The sequence below is a fragment of the Ostrea edulis genome, chromosome 9 (genome assembly GCF_947568905.1).
Source record: "Ostrea edulis chromosome 9, xbOstEdul1.1, whole genome shotgun sequence".
Taxonomy (NCBI): domain Eukaryota; kingdom Metazoa; phylum Mollusca; class Bivalvia; order Ostreida; family Ostreidae; genus Ostrea; species Ostrea edulis.
Genome location: NC_079172.1, coordinates 68,288,599 through 68,309,163, shown reverse-complemented (window position 1 = coordinate 68,309,163; position 20,565 = coordinate 68,288,599). Strand labels below are relative to the sequence as shown.

At 36.8% G+C, this 20,565-nt stretch overlaps 2 protein-coding genes across 4 annotated transcripts in view; one reads left to right on the top strand and one right to left on the bottom strand.

Moving 5' to 3' along the window:
• Positions 1–6,467: 6,467 nt before the first annotated feature.
• On the bottom strand, positions 6,468–10,292 carry LOC125659617 (probable ATP-dependent RNA helicase DHX37). The gene has a single exon (XM_048891350.2). It carries the CDS (start codon positions 10,020–10,022, stop codon positions 6,567–6,569), a length of 3,456 nt encoding a protein of 1,151 aa, XP_048747307.2. The 5' UTR covers positions 10,023–10,292; the 3' UTR covers positions 6,468–6,566.
• Positions 10,293–15,360: 5,068 nt separating this feature from the next.
• Positions 15,361–20,565, top strand: part of LOC125659858 (uncharacterized) — a 10,516-nt gene continuing 5,311 nt past the window's right edge. The window contains exons 1-4 of one of the 3 annotated variants that reach the window (XM_048891649.2): positions 15,361–16,352; positions 17,269–17,394; positions 20,349–20,424; positions 20,550–20,565. The exon at positions 20,550–20,565 is cut by the window's right edge and continues 298 nt beyond it. In XM_048891649.2, coding sequence (XP_048747606.2) covers positions 15,395–16,352; positions 17,269–17,394; positions 20,349–20,424; positions 20,550–20,565 — 1,176 coding nt within the window. In that variant the 5' untranslated portion in view covers positions 15,361–15,394. The remainder of the gene's footprint in view (positions 16,353–17,268; positions 17,395–20,348; positions 20,425–20,549) is intronic. The other 2 variants (XM_048891651.2, XM_048891650.2) reach the window with 2 other exon arrangements.

Sequence of the window (20,565 nt, the reverse complement as noted above, 5' to 3'; positions counted from 1 at the left end):
TTTTCTATTTATTAGTAATCTAAAATTTTGATCCCCTATTGTGGCCCCATCCTAACCCCAGGGGTCATGAGTTTCACAAATTGAATCTGCACTATGTCAGGAAGCTTTCATGTAAATTTCAGATTTTCTGGCTCAGTGGTTCTTGAGAAGGATATTTTTCAAGATTTTATCTATATATATTTGTATGTAAAACTTTGATCCCCTATTGTTGCCTCATCTTACTCCTGGGGGTCATAATTTTAACAAACTTGAATCTGCACTATGTCAGAAAGCTTTCATGTAAATTTCCACTTTCCTGGCCCAGTTGTTTTTGAGAAGAATATTTTTAAAGATTTTACCTATATATTTGTATGTAAAACTTTGATCCCCTATTGTTGCCTCATCTTACTCCTGGGGGTCATAATTTTAACAAACTTGAATCTGCACTATGTCAGAAAGCTTTCATGTAAATTTCCACTTTCCTGGCCCAGTTGTTTTTGAGAAGAATATTTTTAAAGATTTTACCTATATATTTGTATGTAAAACTTTGATCCCCTATTGTGGCCCCATCCAACCCCCGGGGGCCATGATTTTATCATACTTGAATCTGCACTATGTCAGGAATCTTTCATGTAAATTTTAGCTCCTCTGGCCTGTGGTTCTTGAGAAGAAGATTTTTAAATGACCCCACCCTACTTTTACATTTTTGTAATTATCTCCCCTTTGAAGGAAGCATGGTCCTTCGTTTGAACAAACCTAAAAGCCCTTCACCCAAGGATGCTTTTGGCCAAGTTTGGTTATAATTGACCAAGTGGTTCTGGAGAAGAAGTCAAAAATGTAAAAAGATTACAGACGGACAGACTGACAGACGACGAACAACAGGTGATCAGAAAAGCTCACTTGAGCTTTCAGCTCAGGTGAGCTAAAAAGATTACCAATATTCAATAAACCTGAATATTCTACATTCTGGGAAATGCATTGTTTACTTTGGTTGGCGCAACTTTGACAAGGGCCACATCGCTCACCTGAGTCACCTTGGCCCATATCTGATGAAGACCCTCTATATATATTTGCATGTAAACCCTTATTAGTCCCTCCTATGGCCCCAATCTACCCCTGGATGCCATGATGTTTACAAACTTCAATCTGCAATCTGTCAGAAAGCTTTCATGTAAATATCAACTTCTTTGGCCCAATGGTTCTTAAGAAGAAGATTTTTAAAGATTTCCCATAATATATATTTCTATGTACGAGGCTGAGTTAAGGCTAATCTGGGGGGAAAAAATGTCATAAAGTATTCACTTTTGTCTGTCAAGTATATCAACTCTACATTTGATCTACTGAAAATTCTAATCTATCTACGTTTGTTTCGTTTGGTTTCTATTTTGATTTTGTAATTTAACGGTACCCTGTAAACCAACATCCCGGTCTGTTGTCAATGTAAGCCAACATCCCGGTCTGTTGTCAATGTAAGTCAACTTCCCGGTCTGTTGTCAATATAAGCCAACATCCCGGTCTTGAGATTAGGTGCCCAGGAGGAATAAGCATCTCTTGTCAACCAGTCACAGCCGCTGTGAGCCCTATTTCCTGATCTGGTAAACAGAGTTATCCGTAGTCAAAATTAGTATGCCAAGAACGGCCTAACAATCGATATGAAACACGTCAGAAACATTTGACCCAGTGACAAGTTGTATTGACGAACTAGATCGTTATAAAGACCATAGAATTTGCGAAATGCTGACGTCAATCGAGACTATTGAAACCTGTTTGTCAGTAGCTTACCTCGATTTAAAAACTGACTATACGCAGAACAAACTCTTGCATATCGAATCAGTGAAAGATATAAACACCATATGCAGGTGATAATGGAATATTGCTACATAAATACGGGAAGTTGACGATGGAGAAGCTGAAATCATCCCGTTTGTCATACAGTTGAGTTGTCAGTTTGTCGTTAATGTCTACTTCCAATAAAATATCTAGTGTGAAGCAGAACTGGACGACTCTGTGGTGTCTTGATTATTTCTTATTGAAAGCGGTAGGATTTTGGCAACACCTTTGATAAACGTTGGGTGCTTTACGTTATCATCGCCATTTAGATCAATGCTTCAACGTTGGGATAGTGTTATACGTTTTAAATTTTCTATTAAGGTGCATTAAATTATTATTTGTAACAACTATATGTCATGACGCTTTACCGAAGCGCACATTTGTCCTGTTGTTTAATGACACAGAAATATCTCATATTAACACCCGGAATAGTTTACCACCACCCTCATTGTTTAGAACTGCAATTTCCGTGCATCACTGGCATATTGACATTCTGACATTCCTCGTGCCATCTTAAGTTATAATAGAAGAGTTGCCACGAAAAGTCGCAAGCTGAAACCATGTTATGACTGGACGGCATCCAAACGTCCGTACATGTTGAAAGACCTATCCAGGCTTGAATCTCCTCGTCATATTTCTCATTTAAACTTTCTCATTGAAGCTGATGCTTCAAATACCGATGAGTCATATTTAGTAACACGGATGTGCATTTGTAAATGTCAATGATACAGACATTAATCATATTTAGTTTATCTCTTTTTAAACATTTTGAATATCTCAATCAAGAATACGGACGCGGTTCTGTTTAAAAAAAAAACCCACCAAATTTTAAGAACCATTCTCTGTAAACATCAAAACGTGGAAAACGACCGACATGGACTTTGACGAAATTTTACACAAAGTATACATACTTCAGTCCTTAAATCATGACACCTTTAAAAGTGTGCTGTGACTCGTGTTTCCATGCCAAAATGACATCCGATTTTGTGCAAAGACGTGAGTCTCAGTAAATGTTGAATTTTCCTTTATAAAAATGTGTATATTCATTTTTCATTTAACTTCCCATTGCTATTTAATTGAGCTATGTTGTGTGCATCTGTAAGGATGGATATGAGAAGACCAGTTAGTTTTTATTTACTTGTCTGACCAACTACAGTTGAACAAATACCTGATACTCCAAAACAAAAAAAATGCTCTCTGGTGGTTTCACAATCAAATGAGCAAGTGTGTAATGATTAAACGGCAAATAGCTTGAATTAACTAAATCAACATTGGTAGTGGTATAGAATTATAATAAATACAAATGTGACAAAAACGAGTTCCCGTATATAAACAAAATATTGACTTACATTGACAACAGACCGGGAAGTTGGCTTACATTGACAACAGACTGGGAAGTTTACTTACATTGACAACAGACTGGGAAGTTTACTTACATTGACAACAGACCGGGATGTTGACTTACATTGACAACAGACCAGGAAGTTGACTTACATTGACAACAGACCGGGAAGTTTACTTACATTGACAACAGACCGGGAAGTTGGCTTACATTGACAACAGACTGGGAAGTTTACTTACATTGACAACAGACCGGGATGTTGACTTACATTGACAACAGACCAGGAAGTTGACTTACATTGACAACAGACTGGGAAGTTGACTTACATTGACAACAGACCGGGATGTTGGCTTCAGACTGGGAAGTTGACTTACATTTACATACATTACATACACTTACTAGCCAACGACTGGTCTGATGTCAATGTAAGTCAACTTCCCGGTCTGCTGTCAATGTAAGCCAACTTCCCGGTCTGCTGTCAATATAAGTCAACTTCCCGGTCTTCTGTCAATGTAAGCCAACATTCCGATCTGCTGTCATTGTAAGTCAACTTCCTGGTCTGTGTCAATATACGTCAACTTCCCAGTCTGTGTCAATGTAAGCCAACTTCCCAGTCTGTGTCAATATAAGCCAACATCCCGGTCTGCGTCAATGTAAGCCAACATCCCGGTCTGTGTCAATATAAGCCAACTTCCTTTCTGTTGTCAATGTAAGCCAACATCCCGGTCTGCTGTCAATGTAAGTCAACTTCCCGGTTTTCTGTCAATGTAAGCCAACTTCCCAGTCTGTGTCAATATAAGCCAACTTCCCAGTCTGTGTCAATGTAAGCCAACTTCCCGGTCTGTGTCAATATAAGCCAAGATCCCAGTCTGTGTCAATATAAGTCAACATCCCGGTCTGTGTCAATATAAGCCAACTTCCCGGTCTGCTGTCAATGTAAGCCAACATCACGGTCTATATATATATTTGAAAAAAATAGGAGAGAGATTTTTTTAGAATATTGGTTTAAGATAAGAGAGGAAGGCCGCATCATTGGCAAATTGACCACATATTTCGATCTCTAACAAAACTTCAATATTGAAAAGTATTTATTTTTGAAAAATTTTGAACAAAGAAAGATAATACGCAAATTTAGAATTAAATTAAAATCTCAGAATTGAGAGTGGGAGGTATAAAGAAAAACTAATACTGAAAGTAGGAAAGTTATACTTGGGAAAAACAAAAGAATTTGGATTATGTGCAACACGAATTGTGCTTATCATATGAACACTATGCAAGATAATATCAATCTGATAGGTTGTCGCAAACTAAAGGTATCAAATGTATATCACATGTCCTGTTATGACATTGATGATACTTTGAGGATACATAGGCTAATTTATACATTTACATATTATATATTCTGGATGATCTAAAATCCATAAATCTTTTAATTTATGAAATGCATTCCATTTCTTCTCAAAGACATCTACATAATCATTTTTAGATGCTAATTTTAACTGCCTTTCTACTTTGTACACATTTGTCCAAGTGGTAACAAAGTTTTAATTTTAACAAAGACGGATTGCCTCTACATTTGCAACAATATACAAATTACTTTAAATGATAATTAATCAAATTGATCATTTCATTTTCTGAGCTACCCAGCAAAAAAGATTTTTTTATCAACAACATTTACTGAAAAAAAATCCCCAAACAAGGACTGCACATTCTTCAAAAATAAAACACTTTCACAGTCATACAAGACATGCTCTACGATCTGATGAAAATAAAATCTTTTGATCCGCTCCGTTATTGTTATGTCGCTACAAAAGCAGTAGCGGATTCAAAACAGCTAATTTTAATTTTCTTTTCCTTTTCTTTGGCACAAAACGAACATAAATCGTTGTCTATTTTCTTTATCTTTAAAAAAAATAAATTTGTGACCAAAATTTTATGATTTATACAATAAATTGTAATTTTGTATACTTTGTAATAGTAAAAATATTTTTATTAATTGTATTCAACTCTTCTTGAGAGATATCAAATTGCATATCCCACTTCATTTGACCTGTAGGTTTTTCTTCACTATAATTAAAAATTTGGTACAGTTTTTTCTTGTTTCTTTTAAAATATATGAAAGAGGCTATATGTAGAGGAATAGTAGGTTCTTGAACTTTTATAAACTGGTTTATTCAATTAACTCTCATTGCTTTCTTCAGTGCTTGTCTTAAACCAAAAAATGAGATTTTACTTTAAACATTTCCATGAATTGATTATAATTCATGATATCTCCATTCTCATCTAACATTGAGTTAACTGTATATACATTATTTTCACACCATTCTTTCAGATATAAAGTTTTTCTATTTACCTTTATGTTTTCATTGTACCATAAAACACTGTTAACCTAAGTTGAGAAATTTTTTTTTCCTCAAAAAGAAAAATTAACCATTTCCAAGATTCCAGGATCCCTCCAAACCATATTCTTCGATTTCTCAAGTCTTTATAAGCATACAATGGTCCAAATTTAATAATATTGCTTATATATCAACTTCTGCTCCAATAATAGATTGCCAGTATTGACTGTATGAAAGAAGTTTTTTAATCCATGACCATTTTAGACTTGCAATAAAGTTTTCAATATTTACCATATATAACACTCCTTTCTCATATTCTTGTGTGGCGACTGATTTAACTTTTTGCGACAGGACTTTTCCATAAAAAGTTAAAAAATACTCGATTTAACTTGTCTATGATGTCTTTGGTAATGAAATTAACAAGCGAGTGCACCAGTCTTAAATTGCTAACGATTTAATCACTGTAATATGCCCAATAGGAGTATGGTCCCTTCTTTTCCAATGTATCAAAGGATTTTGAATAGCAATAATTTTTTTTTTACTATTTCACCTAAATCAACATCAATTCTATTCCAAGTACTTGAATGGAATATATTATTGCCCCATATCAATTCTTTATCTTCCACTAATCTTTTTACTGAATACCTCTTACTACCAATCCTGTGGGGATCCGGGTAAGAATAGGTCCTCAGTGCCCCTTGCTTGTAGTAAGAGGCGACTAAATGGGGCGGTCCTTTGGATGAGACCACAAAACCCGAGGTCCCATGTCACAGCAGGTGTGGTACGATAAAGATCTGTCCCTGCTCAATGGCCCTAAACGCTGAGAATAGGCCTAAATTTTGCAGCCCTTCACCGGCAGTGGTGACGTCTCCATATGAATGAAATACTCTCGAGCGCAACGTTAAATATAAAATCAATCAATCAATCTTACTACCAATCCATACCACTTGACTTTCACTAGCATTGACAGATAGACCAGACATTTCTAAACTTTTTAATTTTTTCAGCAAAATTAACATGTTACAGTACTAAAGGTATTCAACACACAGCTTGACTTTCATGATAATTACAAATTGTCACATAACAGGTGGCCAGGAGTCTCTCAGGTCTGAATGCCTAGCCTGGGGCAACCACAGTGAATATTCTGGAAGCAAATAATTTGTGTCCATCTTCCATGTCTTTAACAGAGAATCCTTGCTGTCTACCCCTTTGGATACTAAAGCTTTAATGAATACATCAGTTCTTGGCTGTAACTTGGCCCAAGGCTTGGTCACAGTGGCTGGGGTAGAGAGGAGGTCTGATGAATACTTTTTAAGTTTTGGCACCACTTGTCCTTCTAATAGGAAACGAGCGAACCACTTGTATCGTTCTAATCCCGAGGGATACACGAGCTCAACTTGTGGCACTACCCAGGAGCGTCTGCCAAAGGTACTGTTCATGTAACACATCACTTGACCCCTGCTGCTGCTATAAGAAGGTTCTGGATCCTCCAAAGGTTTAGAAAATGTGCAGTGATATGGTGCAAACACTGGCAACCATTCCGGCTCAATTGCACTTATTCCTTTCATATAAACCTTTGAGGTCTCTTGTATGTATTGATACACAATGTACTCTGGTTTCTGTTTGTACAACACGGACAATGGATGAATGAACACAGGCTCCTCCAGCTCTGTGCAGAAGTAAGCGTGCTTCAGTTTTCTGTCTTCCTCATTAGCATCTGGAGGTGGATCTGGATATTTCTTAGCGACATGATCAGCCAGACCAGATAAAACAATCTGCCTGAGGAGCTTGGCTTGTAAATCACTTGGTGGATCCAGTTTGGGGTCTACGCACAGGTTGGTATCTGCAATAACTGTGTTCACTGCACTGGTCAGCTGAGCTCGTAATTTTCTGATTTCCTTCATGGCTTTGATTCTGATTCCATGTTTCTCACAAAATTCAGGTTTGGCCCCTTGGTATTCACATGCCCCTACTGCCTTCAGCAAAACCATCAGGTCCCCAAGCTGGAGGGAGTGATTAGAACCAGCCCACATTCTTTTGATTCGTGTCATATATTTCAATTTCTCTTGAAACTCGGTTTTATCATCAGGTGATGCCTGATGCAACTCCACAAACACTTCCTGTACAGAGAGTGCTGCCACTACAGCAATAACATATGGGAGAAGGCCTTGTTGATGTCCCAGGGACAACATTTTGGCAAAGCGTGGGGACACTGGAAAGCAGGCCATGGCCCTTCCCAGGGGCGTTATTTGACTCACTTGGTCTGGTTTGGTCCTCTTGCCTTTTCGTGGCAATGACTTCTGGCTGTGATTTATAGACACAGCCCCTAGAGATATCAGCAAATCTTCAGCAGCCTTAATCTGTTCCAAATCTGGAGGAGTGGGGTATGGGAAGTTAACCACTCTGTCGATGTTCATATCCTTCATTTGCAAAATTAAGTCATCCACGGGTCTCCTTGTTATTTCTGCTGGGGAAAACTTCATGAAGTCTTCATTGAATACAGCAGATGAATACAGCCTGTAACAGTGGCCTGGTGCATCACGTCCAGCTCTCCCTGCTCTCTGATTGGCTGCAGCTTTTGATGTCCAAACAACCTTGAATGTTGACACTCCTGTTACTTTATCATAAAACTTTGTTTTGACCTTGCCTGTGTCCACCACATACTTGACATTGGGAATGGTAAGTGATGTCTCGGCTACATTAGTGGCAACAACACAAAGCCTGCTGCCCTCTGGTGGCGGTGCAAACACCTTTGACTGTTTTTCAGTGGATAGTAGAGAAAACAACGGCAGAACATACAAAGGGTCTGTACACACTTGTTTAGACTGGCTCTCCTCATCAGAACTCATCTGTGTGAAGTCTTCTGGATCCATGTCATCTAATAGATCCAGGTCGGAGTCATTCCCCGCCTCTCTCTCTTCTTCCTCATCTATAGGATCCACAGAGTAATTTTCTAGGTTTATTGTCGGCAACACAGTTTTCTTGTCAGCTTTTCTTCTTTTCCTCTTCTTATTCTTTTCAGAGTTAACATTTTTTTGTCCGGGATTAATAGGAAATGTGTTCTTAAGTTTTTTACACAGGGTGTATACTTCTTGTTGTCCAGTAACAAAAACAAGTATTCCACCTTTAGGAAGCATCCTGTGAATTTTGCAAACCTTTTTATAGGCTTCATTGAGATATCCCTCCAGAGGAGTTCTTTTATTGAAATGAACTGTAACAGGAAATTGACGAGAATCCACTTTGACAACAGGAGGAACTGTTTTAAATAATCGACGATTTTCTGTGAAATCCTCTACCCTAAGAGTGGCTGACATGATAATCAACTTCAGAGGATTTCCTTTTTTGAGTCTAAGGGGGACAATTCTGGAGAGAAGTCCTATCAATATGTCAGTATACACACTTCTTTCATGGGCTTCATCGATAATCACGACATTGTATTTTGTAAGCAAGAAATCCTTCTGTACTTCCTTCAGCAAGACACCGTCAGTCATAAATTTGATCCTCGTCTCCTCTGTCACATTTCCTTCATATCTTATCTGATAGGATATTTCTCGATTGGTGAGATTCATCTCTGTCGCCACCCTGTGAGACATGCTGATGGCTGCCACTCTTCTCGGCTCAGTGACAGCTATAATGCCACCATTGTGTGCGTAACCTGCTTCATACAGGAACTGGGGTAATTGAGTTGTTTTTCCTGATCCTGTCTCACCACATATTATTATCACATTGCTTTCATTAATGGTTTCCATAATGATCTGTTCTTCTGCTAAAATTGGTAACTTAAGTCTTGCTTCCTGTACATCTTTGTCCCTATTGACAGGAATGTTCACAACAGGTTTGTGGTCTGTAATTTTCTTCTCACTGACAGTCCTCTCCACAGAAGACTCAACACTCTTTGTTGCCTCTGAATCTTCTGACATTTTCTTATCACAATCACTAGCTATCTCTTTCTTTATCGTGTTATCATCTTTGTCATCTGCAAGGTCCTCTTCACGCTCCACTACTTGTGCTTCATCCTCATCAGAAGACATGTCAGAAGTATGAATCGAGCTTTCCGAGTCGCTATTGCTGCATTTGCTACTTTCGATCTGGTGATTCTTTCTGTTACATCTAGACACTGTATTTACTGCCTCTACACTAGCATCAATCTTTGACACCAATTTCCTTTTAATCTTCCCTGTCTGAACTTCTGCAATACTTGTAAACTGTTTCAATTCTTCAGAGGTAGCTTGCACAGCTGACAAAGATTCTAGGATTGTAGCTCTCTTGATTTTCTTTTCTTTCTGTTCAATTATTTTTTCCAATCTCCTCCTTTCCTTTTTGCTGAGTCTTTTTATAGTTTGTGTCTCTGTTGCTTGCTTTCTCTTTGCACCTCTTTTTTCCGATGGTAACACAAGCGCATTACTATCATCAAATCCAGATATATTTTTGTCATTTAGATCTAGTTTAATCTTTTTTTCTGCTGACCTATCGACAACTGTTTTAGTCTGCTGACGAGCTCGCCAATTAAATCCATGTTTTCTTTTACCCATTTATGCTTTTTGTCGTTTGCACTGGCTAGTTGTATACAATCAGCGTCTCCACATGGCCTATGTCGGTTAGAAATTTAGATCGGGTTCGCTATTTCGTAATTCACAGGGCAAGCGGTAAATGTAGTACGGCCGAAACCCGATAGCCGAAAGTATCGGATAACGATTTTTTGCATGAATTCTCTTTTATGGCAAAGTCGTTGTGCCGACAAAAAATATTCACGTCTTGTCCCTCATACCTTCCTTCGAAAATTAAAAAAAAAACACAGTCCAACTCCTCTCTACTGACAGCAAGTACTCCCTTAAACGGCACAAAACACCCTAATGCAGTGTTATTTACAAGCTGTTAATGTGATAATTGTTTGTTTGTCAATTAAATCTAATCTGTTTATGAAGTGGCTATCAACTGTTTTCAAATCTTCTCGATCGAGGTCGCATATGACGTCACAGATAATGGCGCGTAAACTATCGAAGAAAATATGCATATCGCAAGATTTGAATTTCATCGCTTTCAAACTCGAAAACTACGCAAACTGTTTCATTTAAAACACATGTAAAATAGTTTTAGGCATGAAATGAATTAATTTTGCTGAAAAAATTAAAAAGTTTAAAAACATGTGATGTGTCCTTTAAAGGACACATATCGTGTTTTCAAAGTATACAAAATTATATGCATTTTGTCTTCCTTGTGCTAATAGAAATTAATTGTAATAGTTCGTTCGCTGAAGTATTGCGATAATTAGCCCCAATACGGACTTAAATCTAAGCCCCGATTTCAAAAAGCCTAGTTAATTAGATACGTAGTCACGTGGTACAGTGACGTCATATGCGACCTTCGTTCGATCAACTTGTAAAAGTAGTGTTAGATATTTTTAAAAACTCGGGTTTTAGGGGCCTAATTTATTTACCATGGATAACATTTATTTCGATGTTGACAAATTTCCCGAGTCTTATATCTTTTAGCCACCAGTGCATACAAATAGCGACCCAAATGTAGCGAGGAAAGCGAGTATGAAATCTGCGAGTAAATAATGTTTACATGGGATCACTGTCTAAACATTATTTGGTAATGTCATTTCTGTAAACAACTGTAATTAGCATTGTTGCTTTTTGAAAATAAACAGTGCAAATATTATTAAATTTATTTTTGGAGAAGTTAGATAGACCTGAATTATGATACGATTATGTATCATTGACAACTAGGCCTACTGTCACGGGTGCATTTCGAAAAGAAAAGAAAAGAAAACTGATCAAACTTATGGTGAAAATCCCAATACTTTTAAATTATTTTATCAAGCAATTTTATTAATCCTTGTTTTTTTTGTTATCTACTCGTTGTTACTTAGGAAGTGGGAGCGCGGCATGCTGTTGTTGTAAACACGTATCATATTTTATTATTTATAATTGAAAGTTCAATTAACTTTTATCTTTAAATTTCTTCTTTTTTTTTAACTACCAGTTGGTAGACACTGCTAGCGAAGTTCTGCCTTTATGTTGTTACAAGGTGAAGGTCAGTTGGTGCGAGTGTGTATTGAATTTGAGAGCAGAACGGAAAGCATAAGCCGTAGCCCTATATGTAACGGTGCGTAGCTTCGATAGAACCATTTTCTCGCAGTTTATCTACGTCTTTGTCCAAGTGCTTGTTTAAAAAAGTACAGGGACAAATTTTTCTGGGTTTTTTTTATGGCAAAGTCGTTGTGCCGACAAAAAATATTCACGTCTTGTCCCTCATACCTTCCTTCGAAAAAAAAAAAAAAAAAACACAGTTCAAAGCCTCTCTACTGACTGCAAGTACTCCCTTAAACGGCACAAAACACCCTAATGCAGTATTATTTACAAGCCGTTAATGTGATAATTGTTTGTTTGTCAATTAAATCTAATATATTTATGAAATGGCTAACAACTGTTTTCAAATCTTCTCGATCGAGGTCGCATATGACGTCACAGATAATGGCGCGTAAACTATCGAAGAAAATATGCATATCGCAAAATTTGAATTTCATCGCTTTCAAACTCGAAAACTACGCAAACTGTTTTATTCAAAACACATGTAAAGTAGTTTTAGGCATGAAATGAATTAATTTTGCTGAAAAAATTAAAAAGTTTAAAAACATGCGATGTGTCCTTTAACAGTAAATAGAATGACATCAAACTTATTGTGATAACTGTTTGTGACCTATTAAACCAGTCTGATTAAAATCAAACCTCTCACTTCGCTCGATATACGGATAGTCGCAGCGACTATCCGTATATCGAGCGAAGTGAGAGGTTTGATTTTAATCAGACTGCTATAAAACAAGACTCATATTACTTTTTCTGTGAATTCCATAAAGAAGGTTCTGAACCAGAGTTTTCAGAAACCAAAAAGCGGTAAATCTAGTACGTTTTATAAATGCCGAAACCTGAACACGGTCGCTGATCATGCGATCTACCGAACGTCCGCGTTTTAAATAGCATACTAGATATCTAAGGTCGATTCTCATATGAGCCATAGGTTTTTGCAAAATCTTTATGTAATTAAATTTTGCGCATGATAGAAATATATCTTTCAGAGGAATTTTATTCAATGAATAAAATAAAAAAAACCTGGTAAACTTTTGATCCTAAAAAAGGTTTTATTTTCCATAGATAATCAATTATTTATAATTCTAAAATGTTTTCAAGGGCAATAACTCCTATGCTGGAATTTCCTCTACTACATGTCTGTGACACAATGATTTCCCCAATATCCACAATTAATTTTTATATATCTGTGTATTTAGTAGTTTTCTTGAACTGTTCACATTTAAAATTTGTCATTTCAACAAGTTTTTATTAATTTTCATTATTTTATTTAACGAAAAAGTGTGATTTTTTTATGTTGATATTTACTTCTGTTTTTGTATGTCTGACATTTATATGCGCATTTCTAATTTTTATTGTGTCACCCTACATGTAAAGTAAAGTAAAAGTAAAGTAAATTTTATTTAAAGTTGTCACTATATACATTCAACATATCAAACACAAGCTCATGTATATTATTTGTATCCACTTTGATTATATACACTTAATGGTCTGGTCCCCGCCCCTGCCACTCGTTTGGGGTCCCTAAAATCACAGGCATTTGTTTCTGTAAATGACTTATGACCTCTGTATTCTAATAACAACACAAGGTACCTAGCTTCAAATGACACAGAATGGCACTCCCTGAGAATGTCGGCCTTTTGAGCTTCCAGGGAATATGCGATGCAAATGTATTTACTACCGTTGTATTGTACAATCATTTAACTTAAAAACCATGTATGACATGACTGCATTCATTGCCTCTTCTCGACGAAAACTGTAACAAAACATGGATTTTCCGTTTTATACCACGAAGTGCTATGTACGAATACCGCACAGAATACGTGGGCGATTTTGACTGGCTAGCACGCTCTTCTAAAATTACGTTTGGAATTCTTTAGAGTTATTTATAGAAAGATAGAGATGAATTAAAAATAACAGGCAAAAGGATGGTTTTAATGGTGACCATTAACCACAATTGATCTTATTTTATATAATTTAGTTACTAACATTAGGGGGAAATGCTACAAAAAATAAATGGGACTCCATCCCCCTATATTTTTTTTTTCCACAGACACCTGATAACTATACCCCCCCCCCCCTTTCTGATTTTTTTGAGGTGACAATTCCTCCAAAATGTGTGGATTCCTTGTCTCTCTCAACCCAATTTCGATTGATGTAGTCGTTTCACGCTTTTCACAAGCTTTAGAGATTGGCCTTCTACTGGACTGGTATAATAAAATATACTTATTATAAACAGTATAAGGCAAGTATAAGGCTTACAAAAAAGCATGTTTACGATTACATAAATCGAAATTAGGATGGAATAGACGGGGAATTCACACATTTCGGAGAAATAATCGCCGCCCCAAAAAATCAGAAAGGGGGGGGGGTGTCCATACTTCAGATGCCTGTGAATTTTTCCGAATCGGCACAGATCCGTAATATTAGGGATGCGGGGGAGGGGGTTCGTCGGAGAAGTTGGAAGTTGCACATGGCTTGTTTAAATTTCCTGACATACAATGATAAAAATATAATAGTCATGATAAAGATCTTCAGAACCTTAATTAGTGTGTGCATGAGTGGTGTGTGTGTGTGGGGGGGGGGGGGGGGGGGGGGGGGGGGGGGGGGGGGGGGGGGGGGGGAGGTGTTATAGTGTTCGTCATTGCTGTCTCAATTTTTTCCCCTCAGGCTGGGAGGGGGGTCATTCTTTGCTCCAGGGCTTCAATTTATAACTTTCAAGCTTACATGCATTAATATCTTCTCATTCACTACTACATAATACTATCAAAAATAGTGGATGGGCCATTCTCGCAATATATCTTCATTTGCATGCATGAAAATAACGGTTAATCGTGTTCATTGTCAATTAAAAGGGTTGGCCAGTCGCCTCCGAAAAACATTGATATGTGCCTGCAGCGTTCTTGGTACTTATGGTGGGTTTCATAAAACTTCAATGTAACAACAGGTACTTGTCACATCAATACATACCACAAAGTCAATAACACATCACTAAAAAACTTTCCTTGCTCTATTTTGCATACTTCCAAATAATCTGTTATCTGTATTTTCTCTGACTTTCCATAGATCTGCATGAAACATGCAATTGGCAGAAATATTTCTCATACTAGTTAACGAAGTTGTATTTACAATAAGTCATAATTTCATTATTATCTTCATCAGAAATGATTCCAACACGAAAATATTTTTAAATCTCCACTCGGGAAGTCTTAGCTTCTATCTTCTGATGACATGTAAAATCCCGAAACGTACGAACAGCTTTGGTTTTTTTGTGTAACAGCATCTTCAATTCAAATTTTTTATTTTGTTAATAAAGCAATATTTTCAAGATTTTTTGGTAATAAACATCGTATCAATTTATTGTGATAATAAAACAATGAGACTTTATTTTTCAACACAACGAATATACAATTTTCATTCTGTGCGGTATCAGTACATAGCACTTCGTGGTATAAAACGGAAAATCCATGTTTTGTTACAGTTTTCGGCGATAAGAGGCAACGAATGCAGTCATGTCATACATGGTTTTTAAGTTGAATGATTGTACAATACAACGGTAGTAAATACATTTACATAGCATATTCCCTGGAAGCTCAACAGGCCGACATTCTCAGGGAGTGCCATTCAGTGTCATTTGAAGCTAGGTACCTTGTGTTGTTATTAGTATACAGAGGTCATAAGTCATTTACAGAAACAAGTGACTGTGCCTAAAATATAAATAGTGTGTAAAGATCGTTATCCGGGACTTTCGGCTTTTAGCCGTACTACATTTACAGCTTGCCCAAATCCACAATCAAAACAACCTAAGTAAAATGGCAGGAACATGTGTCAAAGAATACAATTGTTTGATGATTTATAATCATGCAAGGTCACGTCTCGCGACATCAGACGACACCGATCTGTCTCTTCGCGTCGTTAAAAATGCGGACGATCGTCTTACACAGTGGGGCTACCGCAAGAACCATTACCATGACAGGGACTGCATTCCAGGGAGAAATGTATTCACCGAACTTTTCAGGGTCGTTGATTCATCACAGTTTGTTTTGATATTTCTAACGAAAGGATTTCTCGAAAACTGTTGGGTCCGTTATTGCCAAATGGCTACTTTTAAAAAACTGATCGATGAATCTACCCGTCCTGAATGCATAGCTTCCCATCGTGTTATTCCAGTGCTTATAAATGTGTCGGCAGAACAAATCCCACAGGAATTGGGACAGCTTACCTGCATCTGTTTCGTGAATGACTGGGAGAGTAATGATGGGGAATGGCTGAAGCTGAAAAGAGCATTAGATGGTCCGTCTGTGCAGGAGTCTGCACAAAATAATGATGATCCAGTGGTAACGTTAGCCTCCCAGCACATGACACAGGGTATTTTGGAATCTGAAAATATGAATGCTTCTTCAATGCCCAACAGGGCAGTAAGGGTCCCAGTCAATGGCAGCCTGTCTTCATTAAATTCCTCCTCATTAGCTAGAGTTGCTCCAAGCAGTAGAGACACATCAGCAAGGTTGAGAAACCCAAATCCATCTCTTTCAGATGGCAATGGAAGTACATTGTTTACTGGAGATAGTCTTGACAGCAGTCTTTTATTTTCCTCTCGAAGGGACAGTTCAAATCCTACTAACCAATCATCATCATCCTTGGGGTTAAACTCATCTCAGCCAGGCAGCAATATGTCTCGTTATTCAGGGTCAAACTCATCGCAGCCAGGCAGCAATTTGTCTCATTCTCCATCATTACAGCGACCAAGCCAAATGGAATCAAGTACCAGTAAAAAACATTCTATCAATATATACTGTATTACTTAAAGGGACTGAGTCTTTGTATGTATACAAAGAAACAATTGAAATATTGATATTGTCATATAAAGCATCTTAATTTTGTATAGTAACAAATTTTAACTTTTAGATGATGCATTTACCCCTAAATTGCTTGAAATGTGAAAGATAGAATAAACTTAGATCGATATCAATTTCTTTTGAAAATTTTGAAACAATAACCATGATAACATACCACAATCTTTGTTTACAAAACAAATTAATAAACTCTCTAAATTGAGCTTCTGTGATAATGTATAACCTTAATTTTTATGTGAACTCTTTTAAACACATTAGACAGTAGATTTTGATCTTTAAAAGTGAAAAAAAAAAATGTTGGGGGAAATCGTGAATCAGTCCCTTTAATGATATATATATATATTATTATATATATATGATCACTCCTAATTTTATTGGATCATAAGCCTTCAGACACTGTTCATAAAGAAGAATGAGTTGTTGATGGAAAACATGCACCAAAATCTTCTATATACCTAATCCGAGATTCCTCTGACTCTTACCTGTGTCACAATATAAAAGCAGGGATAAGAGTGAGAGGAATCTTGGATGCAAATAGTTATTTATTCATACAAATGTATATAGTGGTTTTCTATGTTCTAAAAACTCTACTTTATTTTGAGAATATAGTGTACATGAACTGGTGATATGAAAGGATTTTATTCTTTTCAATTAAAAATAATTACCCTTGTAAATGAAGTATCCAGTGTAGATTTTGTGAATAAATGAATTTGCAATGAATAAAGAGGTGGGATTTCACAGTGAAACAACAGCGGATTAGACAACTGTAAATGTACATGCTTTGTGATCCATATTGATGAAAAACTCAGCGTAGATTTGTTTTATTTCAGCATCTTATGAAGAGGAAGTCACACTATCTGGATCCAGGTCCCAGTTGAGAGATCCAGAAGCAACCAGAGCCAGACTAAGCGAGATGAATCGCCCCATCACCCACACCAGCAGCGTAATAGGCAGTGGTGAGTCCTGGTGCACAGTCTGATGATGTATCAGTAGGTCGGAAAGTCGTGTAGTAGCTTCAGCATTATTAGATTTTGTGATGATTTTACATGAGATATGAGATGGTGTTTAACCAATATTCATGAGAATGATGTTTAATCAATATTCATGAGATGACGTTTAATCAATATTCATGAGAATCATGAGTTGATGCTTGATATCCCGTTGTGATGAAATTGCATTCCAACATAATCTGGTATGTAATAAGGGGGTGTAACTTTTTTTGACGGGGTCAAATTTTCTTGGTTTCAGAAGAAATGATGTACTTAGGGTTGGGGGAGGCTTCCTTTTTAAATCATACTTATTTTTGTAAAGTCCCCTTTTCATCACTTCTGCTTCATTTAACCAAAATTTTCCTTTGAGGTAGTTCCCCGGGTCTCCGTAAAGGGGTCAGGCATTTTGCACTCACATGCCTTCCTTGTTATGGACTCAGCTACCTGGTGTCTTAACTGTCATTCTTTATTTCAATTTTCATGTTCATAGTGGATTTGATTTTTACCACAAAAAGAATGAAAATTAGACTGCAACGTAATTTGTGTTTTTACAGTATTAGTGGTGATGGAAGTGTAGTTTTTCTGTCCTTATGTGTATTGTTAAAATGTTAATGTTTTAAATTCCTTGGATCAAAGATCCAGGGTATTTGTCTTTGTTTTTTCGGTTTGTATCTTTAACCTTCGTCATAGCACTTTAACTGAGGTCAAAGCTGTTTGACTGAAAGTCGTCACATTCCATTTATCAAGCTTTAGGTCAAATTTTGCTCTCCAGTGGACATATTGATTCACAAACATGTATCATTTAAACAAAGAACAAGGTACGATTGTGTATATAAAAAGGCCCAAAAAAAAATTCTGTTTTAAATGTGTCTTGAATTAAGCTTGATCTGTGTTTTAAGTAAGTTAAATATATGCCAAATATACTATCTCAACTTAAATCAAAGTTATTGCTTATTTGATAGCATTATTATGTCATGAATAAGACTTTTTCCCGCCTTTTTTCAAAAAGAGCTTAATAACTGTTAAGTTTCATCCAGATTATTGCCTAGGAAAAGGTGTGCCCATCTGTCAAGCAAAATTAAATTAATATATATTGTTTATTAATAGATGATATATTTGAATATGATTTGCTCGACGCATGGGCTGCATGTTTTCTGAAAGGGAAACTCCCTGAATTTATGAATTTTTTCATTGATTTTGGCATTTTTGGCAATTCTATGCCAACTTCACGCTCTTGTCATTACAGCACAAAGTAATCGTGGATCAAATCAAATGTAGTTTGGGTTTGCTTATATATTTTTTATTCGAATGGCAGATTTTGGGACTCCTATTGAAATCATCAATTTTCTGGGCCAGATGACTGTAGAAACTGTACCTGCTTCTTTACATTTAATCAGGGCTCGAAATACTCGCAAAATGCGAGTACATTTGAAAAATGGCGAGTAAAAATAATGGACACTCGAAAATTTTAGCGAGTGGTGATTTACAAACCATGATCGTATCGTATCCGTTTTATACGGTGATGCGCTATTCGCTTTTCTCAAACTTGCACTCTGAATCATACAATAGCCTAGGTCACGCAAGCCGTTTGACTTCTCACTCAAACGCCTTGGAGCGTTCTATTTAAAAATATTACACCGCGAGGGGGCGCTATCGAAAAACTGAAATGGCGACACCGAAGAAAACAAAGAGCACAGCTGTTGTTCCAAATGTCAGTTTATGTGCCGCTTGTTCTAAAGAAAGCAAACGTTGTGTTTTTGCAAGTTCGAAACTTGGTCCTTCATTATACTGACTTCATGAGAACTAGTATTACTATCCAGGTCTTCTTCAAACATTAATTGCGGTAGAATCGTATACAATAGCGATTTCCCATAGCCTGTTGGTAATACTTCCAACACGTCTGACCTATTTGCTAATTTACGTAAACACTCTTTCTGTAAAGGTTTCAGCGAGAATTCGATTTTTAAATCTGATAAAACTTTGTTTATCTTCTGTTCGACTGCGTCCGTCATTGTTATGCATCAGCCAATCAGCTGCTTTATCAGAATTCAGATAAGCCTCGTTATGGAGTGTAAATGTTTATCGTAGAATGCTCCTAGACGTTTGTCTCATAGAACACTGCATCGACAAACGTGTAGGTGACCTAGACTAAATCATACAAACGCTTATATGAACGACCGATTTCAATAACCGTTTTTATCCGGATTTTTCTTTTATGATTTTTTAAGAAACTCAGAGTCAAACAAATGGTTTAGAGATCGGACATCGCATATCGACATGTGCCATGAGTCCTGTTCACCTATAGGGGTGATTAAATTGAATAATTTCAAGTATGATGATTTTGTTATTCATTTATCTACAAAAAATATCGGAGTCTATGTTTTACCAAGTCTTCCGGTAGTTATTTTTATCAGAATCATGAGAATGTCCTATCTAAATTTATTGTCATATTGAGGTCAGGTTGTAGTGACGACACGGATGCATTTCTCACCGCGTAAACGATTATCAAAAAAGTCATAGGACTCGTGATCGTGCTGCTTATAAAACCATGAGTCCTGTATTCGCTTTAAAAAATCACTAGTGACAACCCTGATGTGGCATGAAATTGGAAGACTGGATCTAGACCTGCGGTAAACAAGTTGTGGATTAGACTGCTAGAGGTGCGATAATCAAGAGACCTAGACATTGCACCATATGACTTACGTAACTTAGTGTCTTGTCCAAACGCTGCCTGTTGACCCACTAGGCTCAGTAATGATGGGAAAAATCATTGATTGAAAAAAATATATATATAAAAAGAGCACTGTTTCATTATTTTTATTTTAGCTTGTAGGTTTTCATTTTAGCCTGTGGATTTTTTACCCACAGGCTAAAATTAGCCTGTGGTAGAAAAAGTTAATTTCGACCCCTGCATTTTGTAGATACGAGTATGGACGGTGTTGTTTCAGTGGATGAAAATGAGACATCCGTGAAAGAAGTCATCCGGCAGTTTCCTCGGTAACGTGATATTTACATGATGCATCAGTTACATGTATGGGATGATATTTAGTGTATATATTTTAATTTCTTTATTGACATAATGGTATTGCAGTAATATTCCATGTAGTACTATTCTGTTTCAGAGAACCACCTTTACAT

Bases quoted from the DNA above. Each gene is read 5' to 3' on its own strand.
- LOC125659617 (XM_048891350.2), bottom strand. From the start codon at position 10,022: ATGGGTAAAAGAAAACATGGATTTAATTGGCGAGCTCGTCAGCAGACT.